Source organism: Xenopus tropicalis, chromosome 1 (genome assembly GCF_000004195.4).
Source record: "Xenopus tropicalis strain Nigerian chromosome 1, UCB_Xtro_10.0, whole genome shotgun sequence".
Lineage (NCBI taxonomy): Eukaryota > Metazoa > Chordata > Amphibia > Anura > Pipidae > Xenopus > Xenopus tropicalis.
Window position 1 is genome coordinate 145,956,055 of NC_030677.2, and position 14,441 is coordinate 145,970,495.

General features: G+C 38.2%; 1 protein-coding gene and 1 long non-coding RNA gene across 9 annotated transcripts in view; one reads left to right on the top strand and one right to left on the bottom strand.

Annotated features, from left to right (window-relative positions):
• The window catches only part of tbx5 (T-box 5), a 45,563-nt gene extending 32,600 nt beyond the window's left edge, over nt 1–12,963 (top strand). For 6 of the 7 annotated variants that reach the window (XM_031900991.1, XM_031900994.1, XM_031900984.1 and 3 more), the window contains exons 6-9: nt 6,665–6,817; nt 8,724–8,815; nt 9,738–9,967; nt 11,077–12,963. In XM_031900991.1, coding sequence (XP_031756851.1) covers nt 6,665–6,817; nt 8,724–8,815; nt 9,738–9,967; nt 11,077–11,651 — 1,050 coding nt within the window. In that variant the 3' untranslated portion in view covers nt 11,652–12,963. Of the gene's footprint in view, nt 1–6,664; nt 6,818–8,723; nt 8,816–9,737; nt 9,986–11,076 lie in introns of all 7 variants that reach the window. The other variant, NM_001198768.1, reaches the window with a different exon arrangement.
• LOC108645063 overlaps nt 9,094–14,441 on the bottom strand; it is a 48,333-nt gene continuing 42,985 nt past the window's right edge. For both annotated transcript variants that reach the window (XR_001923425.2, XR_004219815.1), the window contains exons 3-4: nt 10,704–10,726; nt 9,094–9,950 (exon numbers count right to left, since the gene is read on the bottom strand). This is a non-coding gene — a long non-coding RNA (uncharacterized LOC108645063). The remainder of the gene's footprint in view (nt 9,951–10,703; nt 10,727–14,441) is intronic.

Below are 14,441 nucleotides of genomic sequence, written 5' to 3' on the forward strand. Positions count from 1 at the left end.
GAAAGCATTTCAGATCAATGTATTTCATGATGCTTTGGAAGCAATATGATGGAGCGATATCCTTCATTTGCTAAATTGATGTGGATTTCTCAATTCATTTAAACAAAGACACATCTTGCACACTAAACAAAGAATCAGATCCAGCTCACGTCCAGTATGGGATAAGGAGTTCCAGAGACAAAGAGATCTAAGAGGAGAGGAGAGCAGAGGGCAACAGGAGGCCGGATGGAAGTGCAAGCAGCTCCTTCCAAACCACAGTGACTTTCGCAGGGGTTAAGTCACTCTTCAAAGGCTTCTTCAGATAAGTCCTGCTTTGAGCTTGTATATTTATCATAAGACAACAGGGCAAATTCTATCAGCATCCGTTAGCAAGGCTGGAAATTCCATTTCGACATATCTCGCCTGCCTTAACCCTAAACACTACAACAAGGTACACTACGCAGGGAACTACGTTTCTACTTTATTATTATTCTAAAAATAATGCTTGTTCCTTTTTAAGAATGGTCATTGCAACAAGCAGATGCCAGTAGGCAATATGTTTGCTGTACTATTGTGTAAATATTGGAATATCTGTCTTGTCACAATTCAAGCACTCAATATCTATAAATACATGGTAAAAAATAAAAAAGGCTTTTCTTGTGTAAACATTATATTTTAGTAGGGGAATTTTTTTAAAATTTTTTTTTACTGTGGTGGAACAATCAAAATAAGGTACAGAAATAAACTGATAAAGCCATTTATTTTTTATTCCCCGTTATTTATATAGCGCCAACACATTTCCACAGTGCTTTACAGAGATTATTCTGTAAAGCAGAGATTATTCTCCCCAAAGGAGTTTACAATCTTAGGTCCCTATCACAATCACACATTATGGTCAGTTAAGTCATAAGCCAATTAGCCTGCCTTTATGTTTTCTAGGAGTGTGGGAGGAAACTGGAGTACCCAGAGGAAACCCACGCATATAAAGTTGCCCATTAGTTTCTTTACTGGAATGTTAGAAATAGATGGTTATGCCTGGAAGGAAAGACTTGTAATATAAAAATATTAATTCATTAGCTAACATGAGTGAGAATGCGGGTATGTTGCCACAGACAGATATTATACTGTACATGTTAAGAGGACCCAGCATCCCTATAGGCTACAAGGAGCCAGAGTGTAATGAAGCATGGGTTTATTTCAGCAGAATGATGGGAGGTAAGGAAGGAGACTGGGGGTGGGGAAGCTACAAGGGAGCAAGAGCCGTGCCCCCACTGAGAGCAGAGACTAAGGGAATAGGGCATTATGCCCCCTGAGAGCAAGAGTACAGCAGTAGTCTCTCAATTAGAGTCCCTGTAATGAAATTAAAAGCCATTAGATCATTCACCGCAGAGCCCTGCAAGTTACCCACATGTCAAAGGAATTTGGCTAAGCCATAGGGATGAGAGAGGCCTCGTGAATGTCTCCCCTGTTGCAGGGTGGGGTGGGGTTGGCGGGACATCGCTCCCTCTGACGCCAGTTTTTATGGTGGAGGAGAAGGGATATACAAAGCATCCCATGCCAACATAACTAAAAGAATGAGACTTCAGGATGATGTGGATGTATTAAAGATAAAAAAAACTGTAACTGCGACACATTCCAGTTCTCTGCTTCTGCCAATTGCACAAGGAATGCAAACCTGTGGGTTTTAGGCTACATAAGCCTTAGCAGTGCTACTACAGTTGATTATTAATAAGATAAGTTACTGTATATTTAAGATAACTAACATGTAGTTAATAATCACCTTATTTAGAATTACATTTTTTAAATATCCCTTTAGAAACCCATAAAGCCAGGATGTTTGATACAGATACATCAACATGTAATCTTTATAAATATATATTTAATTATAAATCACTAAGGGTGAATGTTTTGCTTGTATATAATGGATCCGTAACAGATTAAAGACGTAGTTCACCATCACAAAGGTTTATCAGGTAAAAACTGATGAACAAAATTCATGCAATTCAAATCAGAAAACTCTACCTGAAAACTCTATTGAAGTTTATGGGAAAAAACAGCCTGCATTTACAGATAAGGAGTATTTTAATATAGAGGCAGTTTAAAGACACAGCCACACAGGGCTGGATTGTCGGCCCAGGAGTAGGCATATGGAGAAGATTTCAGTGCTGAAACAAGTGAGTATGCATTTTGTTGCTGAAATCCACTCTGTGTGCCCCAACCCAGGCCGATGCAGCAGCTCTGGGTGCAGGCAAATCCAAAAGATGATTGAAGCGTAGAGGCTGATTTTTGGCCTGTGTTTATTTGCAGCCCGAGAATCAGTCCCATGTCATTAGCCTGTCTGACAGAGTATCCTGATTAACTACCTTCTCCCATCCCACCCTGCTCTAAAGAGGTGAGGTCAGGTGTAAAATGAGAGAGCTTCACTTTTATACATTGTTAATGTAATAAGTAACAGAAACTTCAGATATTCTAACATAAAAATAGGGGGAAAAGCATAGACGTACTATCTCTTTAAAACCTTTAATTACCAGAAAACATTGAATCTATGCCGCCCACATAAAAGTACCATTGAACCAGAGCCATAGATTCTTGGAGTAATGTAATAAATGGTCTCAAAGGGGCAGTATAACTAATTTTCATCATGAATTTAATGAAACGTACTTTTGCTGAACATAGCTTTTGTCTATTGTTTTAATCACATATCTGTGTTTTATCTTGTTATCTCCTGAAATAAAAAAGGGCAAACACAGAAACTTAAAGGAACAGTAACACTAAAAAATGAAAGAGCTTTAAAGTAATACAAATATAATGCACTGTTGCCCTGCACTGGTAAAACTGGTGTGTTTGCTACAGTAACCCTACTATAATTTATATAATAAGCTGCTGTGTAGCCACGGGGGCAGCCATTCAAGCTGGAAAAAAGGAGAAAAGGCACAGGTTACATAGCAGATAACAGATAAATTCTGTAGAATACAATAGTGTTTTATCTGTTATCTGCTATGTGCCTGTGCCTTTTCTCCTTTGAATGGCTGCCCCCATGGCTACATAGCAGCTTATTTATATAAATTATAGTAGACTTTCTGAAGTAAACACACAACTTTTACCAGTGCAGGGCAGCAGCACATTATATTTTAGTTACTTTTATACACTTTAATTTTTTTGTGTTACTGTTCCTTTAAGCTACTCCATCTTTGGGCCTTGTGATGTAGATTAAAAGATAAACCATTATGCAGAGGGATTATCTATGCCCTGGTAATCTAATTATCTACCTCGCAAAAACCTAACATGGAGTAGACTCAGTTTTTCTGTGTGCCCTGTTTAATCTAATAAATAACAAAAGATTTTTTATGTTTATATGCTACTATGCCTCACCTTGTGTTTAACAGGTCATATGCAATGCAGCAAAAACATACTGCAGTTGCATTGCTGTGCAGAGGGTTATTACCTTTAAATGTAAACAAAATATTTTTTACATGCCTTTGGGGTGCCCAATTTTCCATTGACAAACCAAGGTACAGTGAGACAGAAAAGCATAGTAGGAGTTAATAAGCATTTATGTAGCAAAGTCCCCAAAACTCCTGTTTTATGTGGTATTCCAGATCCCAATCTGGATCAGAGGCCTCTGTGGCAGTTTCTGGAGCCTGGCTCCTGGCCTCTTAAAATTCTGTTATTTTCCAGGTTCTATAAACTTTATGGTTTTTCCTATTTAAAAATGGAAATCTTTACAGGTCTTAATTCAGAGAGTGGAATGGTATCTCAACATTTATATTGTTGAAAATGTTACATTTTGTCAGGGATTAAAATGTCTCCCTATGACAAGGGCATAAAAGCATTACATTATTATTTGTAATAAAAAACAAATTAAGTTAATCTTTTTACGTGGTTCTGATATACACCTAGCTGATTATGCTCACTTTGTGAAACTGAAATCAACTGTCAGATCTAGTTACACGTTAAGATTACCTCTCTGATTTTTTCTGCTATGGTGGGAAGGATGCCTGCTGTTTGAAAAGAATATTAAAAATACAAAAAATGGTGTATGTCATATCTGAGATTATTTTCTTTATTGTATGTTGGGATTTTACTTTCAGAACACTGCATCTGTTCAGAGGATTATAATTCCTTTAAAGTAAAGAAAAGTCATTTTCAGCGTACAATCCAAGAAAGTTAAATAAAAAGTTTAAAATCCCTTACAGAGCAGCTCTCTCCTTCTAGCAGAGCCATCCAAAATTCCACTGTATCCACAGTAGCATTAGAACTTTCAGCACCAGAGCAAAGGTAGGGACAACGTGCCAAGGTCTGAGTCAAGAGTTGTCTGATTTGTTTTTAGTTCAGGCTCATAACAAAGCCATAGATATAGCAATAAATGGGTCTATTCTATTTCGACTAAACTATAAGCTGGGCTTTCAAGTGTATCAAGTATAGAAAAAAGGGTTTCCATATTTTTGGCTTACTGTGCTTTTACAACCAATGTTTCCAATCTGTCTGGTGGACACCATGTATAGGTATGATTATGATTATACTATTATCTGAAAAACCGTTACTGGAAAAGATATGAATTACTACCATGACATTTCTCATTAAGTAATATTTTAATGTTAAATGTTTTGCATAGCTTTAGGGCAGTGATCCCCGACCAGTGGCTTGCAAGCAATATGTTGCTCATCAAACTTTTTGCTCCCAGTAGCCTCAAAGCAGGTGCTAATTTTTTGAACTTATAACTTGGAGGCATAACTACCATGTGTACTGCCAAACAGAGCCTTCTGTAGTCTGCCATTGCAGACTGGGCTACCAAATAACCAATCACATATTGGTCACCCCTAGGAAATGTTTTCTGCTTGTGTTACTCCCCAACTTTTTTATATTTAAATGTTGCTCAAGGATAAAAAAAAGTTTGGAGACCCCTGCTTTAGGATATGGTGCTCAAAATCGAGAAACAAAATATTCAGACTCAAACATTCTGCATAATAGATCCCATACCTATTTTATTGAAATACGTTAGTGTAGATCACTACACACATACTACAAACAACTAACATAGATATTACGTTTCATACTAATAACTAATAAAAAATATGGGAGGCCTAGGCTGGTATAAAACAAACTCTGCTGTAAAAAAACAGTGGTCAGTTTTAAACTTGTAGAATAGGGGCAAATGAGGCTAGCCCTAGCATTAGGAAAGCAGCAAAAGCAGTGCGAGATAGCATGTTTGGGTGGGCAATTAAGTGCCAGGGATGTCAGTGTATAATATATCATCTTTAGCCAAGGGAGTAACCAGTTAACTTGCTCTCTAAAGAGAAATACCTGAGCACTGCCCTGTATAGTCTGTATATATGCTGTGTGAGTACAAAAGTAACTGAAGGACTTTTTACCACATAATGGAGCTACACTTTGTGTGTATTCGAAAAAGTTCATGTAATTCCTGATGTTATGTGATTTTTTTTCCTTTAACAAACGTTTAATTTCAATTTGTCTGCTTCTTGTCCCAAGTTATGCATATGTGTTGTAGGGCTCATTTGCGCTGAATGTGGGGCTGGGTACAAAGTACAAAATACAGGGGCAAGCTGCCATGCCCCCATACTCTCAAAAATGAAGCTCAAAGACCTGCACAAACCCCATGAAAAAATTTGTGTCCAAGCCATTCATATATGAACCCCAATGTCTAAGATAATAGGTGGGCAGATATTTATACAACAGATGAAAAGTGCCTTCAGGTGTGGAGGAGGCTAAGAAACAATTGAAATTCTGGACTGGAGTTTTTACAGTATGTTTTTGTCTGTCATGATAGACTTGGGACATTTAGACCTCAAGAAATCTATCCATTAACAATAAGTCAAGAAAATTGCTACCTATGGAAGATGCTGGCACTGTTGAGGTGGTCATACACGGTAAGATCCCCTCGCAGGGCGAGGTAGCCAAGCAAGCGGATCTTCTCCGATATCCCCACCTACGGGTGGGCGATATTGGGCTAATTCGGTATCAAATTAGAATGTTGGGTATAGGCGCTGTTGGTTCGGGGAGAACACCAACAAGGCATTGTGGTCCCTGATCCAACGGAAAAATCAAACCTGCCAGATCAAAATCTGCCAAATATGAGGCCACACGTTGGGCAGGCAGGCCCATCATTCGTGCCCATACACCCCCTCATCATTCGTGCCCATAAGGTCCCCTCGCAGGGCGAGGTAGCCAAGCAAGCGGATCTTCTCCGATATCCCCACCTACGGGTGGGCGATATTGGGCTAATTCGGTATCAAATTAGAATGTTGGGTATAGGCGCTGTTGGTTCGGGGAGAACACCAACAAGGCATTGTGGTCCCTGATCCAACGGAAAAATCAAACCTGCCAGATCAAAATCTGCCAAATATGAGGCCAGACGTTGGGCGGGCAGGCAGGCCCATCATTCGTGCCCATACACCTTTAGTTTTGGTTCACTCAGGCTCTCCGATGGATCCTTGCCTAACAGTGCCAGTGACCACCATAGGTAGCACTTCTCCTATTTATATGAAGGGGAATCGGCAGCAGACACAGGGGGACATTCTGACTGCCATGATTCTCCCTGGGAGCATTGTGGAGGTCAAAATGCCCTAGTGTTGTTAGCCTTAGGAAAAATAAAAAAAGACTGGTGAAGGTTTCTTGACAAAGTAAAGTGGCTCTTATTTCTGTCCTCTTTGTTTTTCTCATGCAGATCATCCTGAATTCAATGCACAAGTACCAGCCACGGCTCCACATTGTTAAGGCAGATGAGAACAATGGTTTTGGGTCGAAGAATACAGCTTTCTGCACACACGTATTTTCTGAGACAGCTTTTATTGCCGTCACTTCATATCAGAACCACAAGGTAAAGCTATAAGCTCTGTAACTCATAGGCAGTCTAGAAATCAGAATCTGACAATTTACCAGCTAAAATTAGCCAAGATCATGTAGAAGTCAATGGGAGATGTCTCTTCCCTTCCAAAATGATCCTATTTTGCTTAGAAACTTTAGAGGTTTTTGGATTTTTAACTTTGATTTTTTGTGCAACAATTCGAAAAAGTAGATATTTTGGTGCATCACATTCAGAGTTTCGCAACTTTTTTGTGACTTTTTCCCGCACTGACTTCAGACTTTTTAGTAAATGTCAGACATTGGTGAAAATTAGTTTATTCAAATTTTTAAAAAGAAAAAAATGAGGAATGTTAGAGTTTTAGTAAATCCACCCCTTAGTACTTTCATCTCAAGCATTCATCTAAAAAATATTCCATAATATGTAGTGAGGCCTCTTTCCTTTCATCCAAGCAAATGCTGATTATGTTTCAAATTCTTACTCTTTTAGTCAGTGTCTGTACAATACGCAAAAGCCCTTTTTTCTGGAAGAGAAATGTAAAGTATGGGGTCATGAATGTCATCATGACTCTGGATTTTTGATTGCACCCCATATCTAGACATATTTTTGGTATGTAGCTAAAATTGTACCAGACGGCCCGACCCTTTGAGTTATGTGTCTATGTAAGCGCAAATACAGGGCAACATATAGCGTTTGGAAAATGTAGGGTTGGGAGGGAAACAGATGTCCAGAACTCCCTCACGTTTGACTGAACATAAAAACTTTACATTACTTTGGATTTTTCTCCTAATATCAGTCTTTATGGGAGCAGTATACCTCCATATTCAACATAAATTCAATGAATTGCTGCACAGATAACCCCCGGTATAATGGACTTTCAGTTATCAGTAAAGAGCCAAAACAGTTAACAAGAATGAGAGATGGGTTGTTTATACAGAGCTCAGTATCTATAGTCAAGCTAACTCAACTATTGACAAAATAATATGGAGCAGATTTATCGAAATTCAAGATTGCTGCATTTTTTCTTGAATAGTCACAATTTATTAAAGTAAAGAAACCATGAAAAAAACTTGGCAAGTAAAAGCTGACAAGTTTCCAAAGAAGTCAACAGGAATGTATTCCTTTATTTTATTTTTTGCCAGTTTATTAAAACATTCGAGATTTTAAGCCTCAGTACAGATGAATAGAACAATGTTATTTTCATTGCTTGCAAAAAACAACGGTGCTGGAATGAGCAATTTTTGAGCTTCCATTTTTTAGGACTGTGATCCCAAACTTAGTTTTATGGTGTTCCTATATCATAGTTGTTGCAGACACTGGGGCTTTAACTTTACTTACGTGAATGAGATGGAAACAAAATACAAGCAATTTCTCTGTAAATGAAGTGTGTGTCAATATAGGTTAAATAGGCAACATTTTGGTGTACATTAAGATACTGAGGAGCTGAATTATTTACAACTGAGGGTCGCAATTGGGTATATATTAAGGTTGGGGACGTATTTTAAAATAATTTTGTGGAAAGGTCATTCTTTGATAAATATGCCCCTTATTGTATGTTGTTACATGTTTGTATCATGTTGATAAACAGGAGTTGCTCTTTGGTGTGAAGCAGCAATAAGTTCTTTTAGTGATACTGTATTGTGGCAGCAACAATCTAATCTGTCATTCCAACACATTACAGACACGGTGCTTGATTATTCAGTACATTGGCACTAATATTGGCTTGATAGCCAGAGAGTCTATTTTAATAAGTAATTATGATACCACTGTATGTATTGATAACCAAGGAGGAGAGATCTGTACATGGTCCCTTTGGCATTATGCATTTTAGCCATTATCCACATTATTTTATTTTTCTTTAAAGCTTTTTTTGTGTATATAACACTACAATATCCTGATTTCAGTTCAATATTCTTATCAGATCACGCAGTTAAAGATAGAGAACAATCCATTTGCTAAAGGATTTCGGGGAAGTGATGACATGGAGCTACACCGAATGTCCAGGATGCAGAGGTAACTTTTTTTCATGGTGCAGCTTGTTATTTTGAATTATGAAATGCTGGCATGTATGAATTACTTAATTTAACATTATATGACGCAGCATTTAGTTAAGGTGGTCGCACAAAAGATTGAAAATCGCCACGTGCTTGGCCACCTTAAGGACCAGACTCAGTTCAGTAAAAAAAAGTTATCTCATGGTTCATTACATAAAAACTCTTACTTCAGTTCCAGTTTTTTTCCAATAGACTTCAATAGAGTTTTCATATGATAAATGATAAACAGTGAGATAAGTTTTTCTGAATTGAATTGCATCTCAAATTGAATCTTGGCCCATAGGTTTTCACGTGATAAACCATAAAATAACGTTTTCTCACTAAACTAAACCTGGCCCTAAGTTTCATTAATGAGGAACTGCCTTGCTACATCTAAGATAAGATGTGTGCTAATGTTCTAACAACAGCATATCACTATGTTTAACAAAAACAAATAAAATTATGTGTGTATCAAATTCAGGACAAGCCGAATCCAAACTTTTGTAGTCATGTGATTAGTCAGCTGATTGTGGCTGTTTTTGCTTTTTAGATGGTTTTAATTTTACTTAGGTTTAAATACTTAAATTGGGATTTGGATTCTGGTCATTATTTTGCCACATCATTTTAACAAACTTTTTATTTGCATTAACCCTCCCTCCACCGTGCTGCAAGTGACCTGTGTGGATTTGGACTTTTTTTTTCTAAAAATTTACAGTCAAAATAGGAAAGCAAAAAATAATAAAGAAGATTGATAGCCTAACAGAATGCAGAATACTTCTCATTCAATTTTGTCATTGACCTATAATATTAACTACAATATGTACTACACACTCCAGATATCTGTAAACATTGTTATTATAAAGTTCTTAACACTCAATAACTAAATTTTGTCCTTTCTTTAGCAAAGAGTACCCAGTGGTCCCAAGGAGCACAGTCCGTCAGAAGGTGTCATCTAACCACAGCCCATTCTCTCAAGAAACACGCAATATTACAGGATCCTCCACCCTAAATTCCCAGTACCAGTGTGAGAATGGGGTCAGTAGCACCTCCCAGGATCTGCTGCCAACTTCCAATGCATATCCTTCCCTGCCCCATGAGTCTGGACCCATATATCACTGCACAAAGAGAAAAGGTAAGCATGTAAGATTGAGTTTAATGCAGTGTGCATGTTCAGTACTAAAACAGAAAAAGGACCCATTTCCTTCAGGATCAACTCTGTGTTATTACAATTTCTTTTACTTTACAGTGAAAGTTTTGGCTTTTTTTTATCCTCCTCCTCAAAAAGTATGAACTCCTTTGCTTTAGACAACAATGCAATATGATTGAGTATCATATATTAAATTACATTTTGCTTGGAAACAATGGCAAAAGTGTGTCAATGTTTGTCACAACTCATCCTTAGAACTGTGAGTCAACATAACACTCATTGACAGTTTCTCTTGGTTGTTTAATAATTTTCTTTCCCTTTCAATTAAAATGTTTTTGTTTTTTTTAATATAGATAGCTGGATAGATAGATAGATAAAGGAAGCAGGTTGGCTCTGCCATATGTACTGCAAACATGTAGGCAAACATACTACACCACTGTTTGAGAAACTAGGTGCCAAAACATTCCTGAGTTGTAACAGTGCTGGCCTTCTTTGGCTATCCTGCCACTGCAGACGTAGCAACTGATGGTGCCAATGTCACCATTACAATGTTTTATATTACAAAAATGTTAACTCACAGTTTTGTGTCAAAAAGTATGTTCTGACCAGCAACCTAATTAAACTCCCATTTCTTTTCCTGCCTTAATATAAACAAAAGTTGCTTAGAGATTAAATAAAATATGCGTGGAGCCGTGCTTTTCTTCTCTTGCCTTGCACATACCTTGTGGCATGAAACTTTGACACCTGTAAAAACATAATAGAAGAAAAATAACAGAAGTGTAATAGTTAAGAATAGACCATATCAATAATTTCCATATTTGGCCAAATACAAAATTATATGGCAGGATACAAAATGAAAACCAACATCTAATTGGATATTACCATTTGAGAAAAATAAATATTTGCATCAGTGTAATGACCCTGAGGGTTTAGATCAAGTTCAGCTGAACCCTAAGGATTTGGTCAAATCTAAATCCTCAAAAAATGTCTTCGATTTGGCAAATCTCCAGTCAGGGCACAACTAATGGTACAGTATAATGTTTCAAACTAATACTGTATATTAATCATAACATTGATGTATTATATTTCTATAGCAAGTGAAGAGCCAGCTGAGCATTCCTACAAGAAACCTTACATGGACACATCGCCAAGTGAAGAGGACCCTTACTATCGTTCTGGATACCCGCAACCTTCATCCTCTTCTTCCTCTACCACCTCCTTCCGCACAGAGTCTGCCCAACGACAGGCCTGCATGTATGCCAGTTCAGCACCTGCCACAGAGCCTGTACCATCCTTAGAGGACATATCTTGCAACAGCTGGTCTAGTGTGCCCTCTTACAGCAGCTGCACAGTGGGTGGAGGAATGCAGCCCATGGAGCGCCTCCCATATCAGCACTTCTCTGCTCACTTCACCTCTAGTTCCCTCATGCCCAGACTAAGTAATCATGCAGGTACACAGCCAAGTGATTCTCACTCCATGTTCCAACATCAGTCTTCTCACCAAGCAATTGTAAGGCAATGCAATCCTCAGTCTGGGTTACAACAATCATCAGCTCTTCAACCCACGGAATTCTTGTACCCACACAGTGTTCCTCGGACCATTTCACCACACCAGTACCACTCTGTGCATGGGGTAAGTATGGTCCCAGACTGGAACGAAAACAGCTAACGGGACAGAAACTATGTCATTGTTGAAAGACCAATATGCTGGTTAGAGAGCCACTGAATGTGGACATAGGTTGGAAGGTGCAAGAATTTGTATACTGGAAACTTATTTCTTGATAACCTCAAAACGATTGATCCACTTTCTTCCTAAACTCTCTTGCTTTGTGATCCTGCATCGAATGATGAAGGACACAAGGTTGGTAACTGTTCCTAAAAGGATTCGCACTCAAAAAACACAGACCTCTCAAAACCTGTAGCTTTGCACTTCATGCAGTGGGCTAACACTATATTGTGGCCTCCTTGTGGAAGGACAAATAAAGCAAAAAGGAGGAGGAAAAGATGCACTTAATGTAAGCACCTACACAGTTCTGGTGTTTGCAGTGTATTACACAGTGTGTTGTAAGAGAATGGAACAGTCTATGTAAAATCAATGATGATGCTGTGTTTTTTGTCAAGGAGGACGTGGAAAGGTTGCTCTGGAGAGGAGCAGAGCTTGTAGTTAGATTCCTATACTTCAGCAAGTCTTCAGGAGTTGGGTACCCTTTAGGAAAGAGACCGATACAAATGGATATTAAATGTTCATTGGAAATCAGTTACTATAAAAGTGTACTCAGAATATAAAATGGGAGGAAAACAGATTAATGCATCAGTGATCTGTACTGTTTAATGATGATGGTTGCAGAGACCTCTACTTCAGTTTACCATAAAACAACAAATACAACCATTTCAGTATTTGATGCATGACAGCTTATATTATTGGAATGTTGTGGTTATTTGTTGTGTCGCTTTTTTTTGTTTAAATGTAGGGCCATTTAAATTGGAAAAAGATTACAGTTCCACATAGCTCTGTTGCTAATTCACTCAAAAAGAATATTTCATTTCAGTCAAAGACATTGGCTATTATCTACTGTGTACCAAGATCATCAAGAACATATGGCAATTGTACACATCATGGCAGTATACTTTCTCTTCTGCCACATAAGTAATTTCATGCCAGATACAATGTATTTGACAAAGAAACTAATTTAATTGAACCATGGTTCCAAGTAAAATCTTCCTTCCCACAATTGCCCTTTTTTGTAATAAAACCTGTAAGTTATTTTTAATTATTACTTTGTGACCCAGTTGTTAAATATCTATGATCCTTGGCTAAATATTTGGGAGGTCAACACTTGATCAACTGCAGCCATCCTACAACAGGCCTGAGCAATAGATCTATCCTGCACCTCACCTCCACATAAAACAGAGTGCTTGGTTTGTCGAATATTGTGTCATTGACCTTGTTATATAATAAAAGATAATATATTTTTGTTTTGTGTGGACTTCATGAGTTGGATTCCTGGATGAAATAATGCATGCTATTTCTAACCAATATCTTGTGTACATCTGGAGGGCTAGTTGGGCTCATCCTATAGACCACAAGGTGAGGTTAAATATAACAGTCAATGTTGCCCTTTGCATTTCTGGTAAATAGAAATGATAAGACTTGCATATCAGACCATGCTGCAAGCAACTTTTTGGAAAACAGCTAAACAATAGCTTCAGCCTCTGGCCACCCAAATTAAGCAGAATAAAAGAAAACCAAGACGGGACTGGTTGAGAGAGCTGTCTTTGATAAAAGTTCTGCTTTGTTTGAGCTAAGCTCAGGAAAGGAGATTAGGAGAAAAAACTGAAGCAGACAGCTAGAGCTGAGTTTCTATGGGAACCAGCAATGCCGTCTCTTCACTGGCTGCTAGACTGGAGGGCGTGTTTAGTAATCTGAGCTTAGAACAACTGAGCATGCCCACAAGCCAGAAGTCAAAGCAAATTCCTGAGGGAGGGGGCCGAGTGGGTTATAGGAGAAGAAGGATATCTAAGTGATTATAGGAGAAGGAAAGGTAAAAACTAAGTAAGCTTTATCAGAAAGGTCTATGTAAATACAGCCATAAGCACTCACAGAAATGCTGCACTAAGTTCTCTGTCAAAAGAAACAGGATTTGCTGTCTCTTTGTTTTCCTGTACCAGAGACACGCAGCTCTCTCCTCTCTCCTGCTCCCCCCTCCCTCAAGAATGCTAAGAACTCCCTCCCTCCTTAGGAATGTGGATCTGAGCCAATCAGCAGGAAGCTTCCTCTTAGTTTTACAAACTGAGCATGTACACCGGTCTTGGTCTTTGTGCAGGACTGAGGCATTATGGGAATTATTTTACAGAGCTCAGCATTTTTTTCCCCTATGAGGCTTCTGATCATCTGAATGGGAGAAATGTGGGGAGACTTAAGGGCACTATTGAGAGAACAGAAGGTATGCCTGCAGCTTGAAATTAACTCGCTATTAGCCTTTGCTTTTCCTTTAAGGAGATGCTGCAGCCTTACTAATAACCTCTGGACAACCAGTGTGGCAGGTACTGAAATATTTCAAAGAGGCTGTTCACTGATTAATTTTTTGTGTGTGGGGTTTACATGTCCTTTAAGTTTAAAGGAAGAACTTCCTTTGCAGTTGAAACTCCACATGTTTGCACAAAATCCCCTCTTTAGCATGTTACTGTCTACATCCCTCACAATAGTTTCAAAAAAGGAAGCTATTGCTAGTCCCAGTTATTTTTTTTTTTTTTAAGTCCACTTTAAGGGTAAGGTGAGATTTAGGGTGAACATTTATTTGCTATGCCAGATGAGCTGTTGCTGAATGGCTGATACTTTTACATACAAATATATAACATTGTTACAGGTTAGTTTTGACTAATTGTTGAGTCTCAAAGTGGGCTTTAATTGAAAAGTCTAAAAAAAACTGCCACCATACTTCATTGTATGTATGTTATC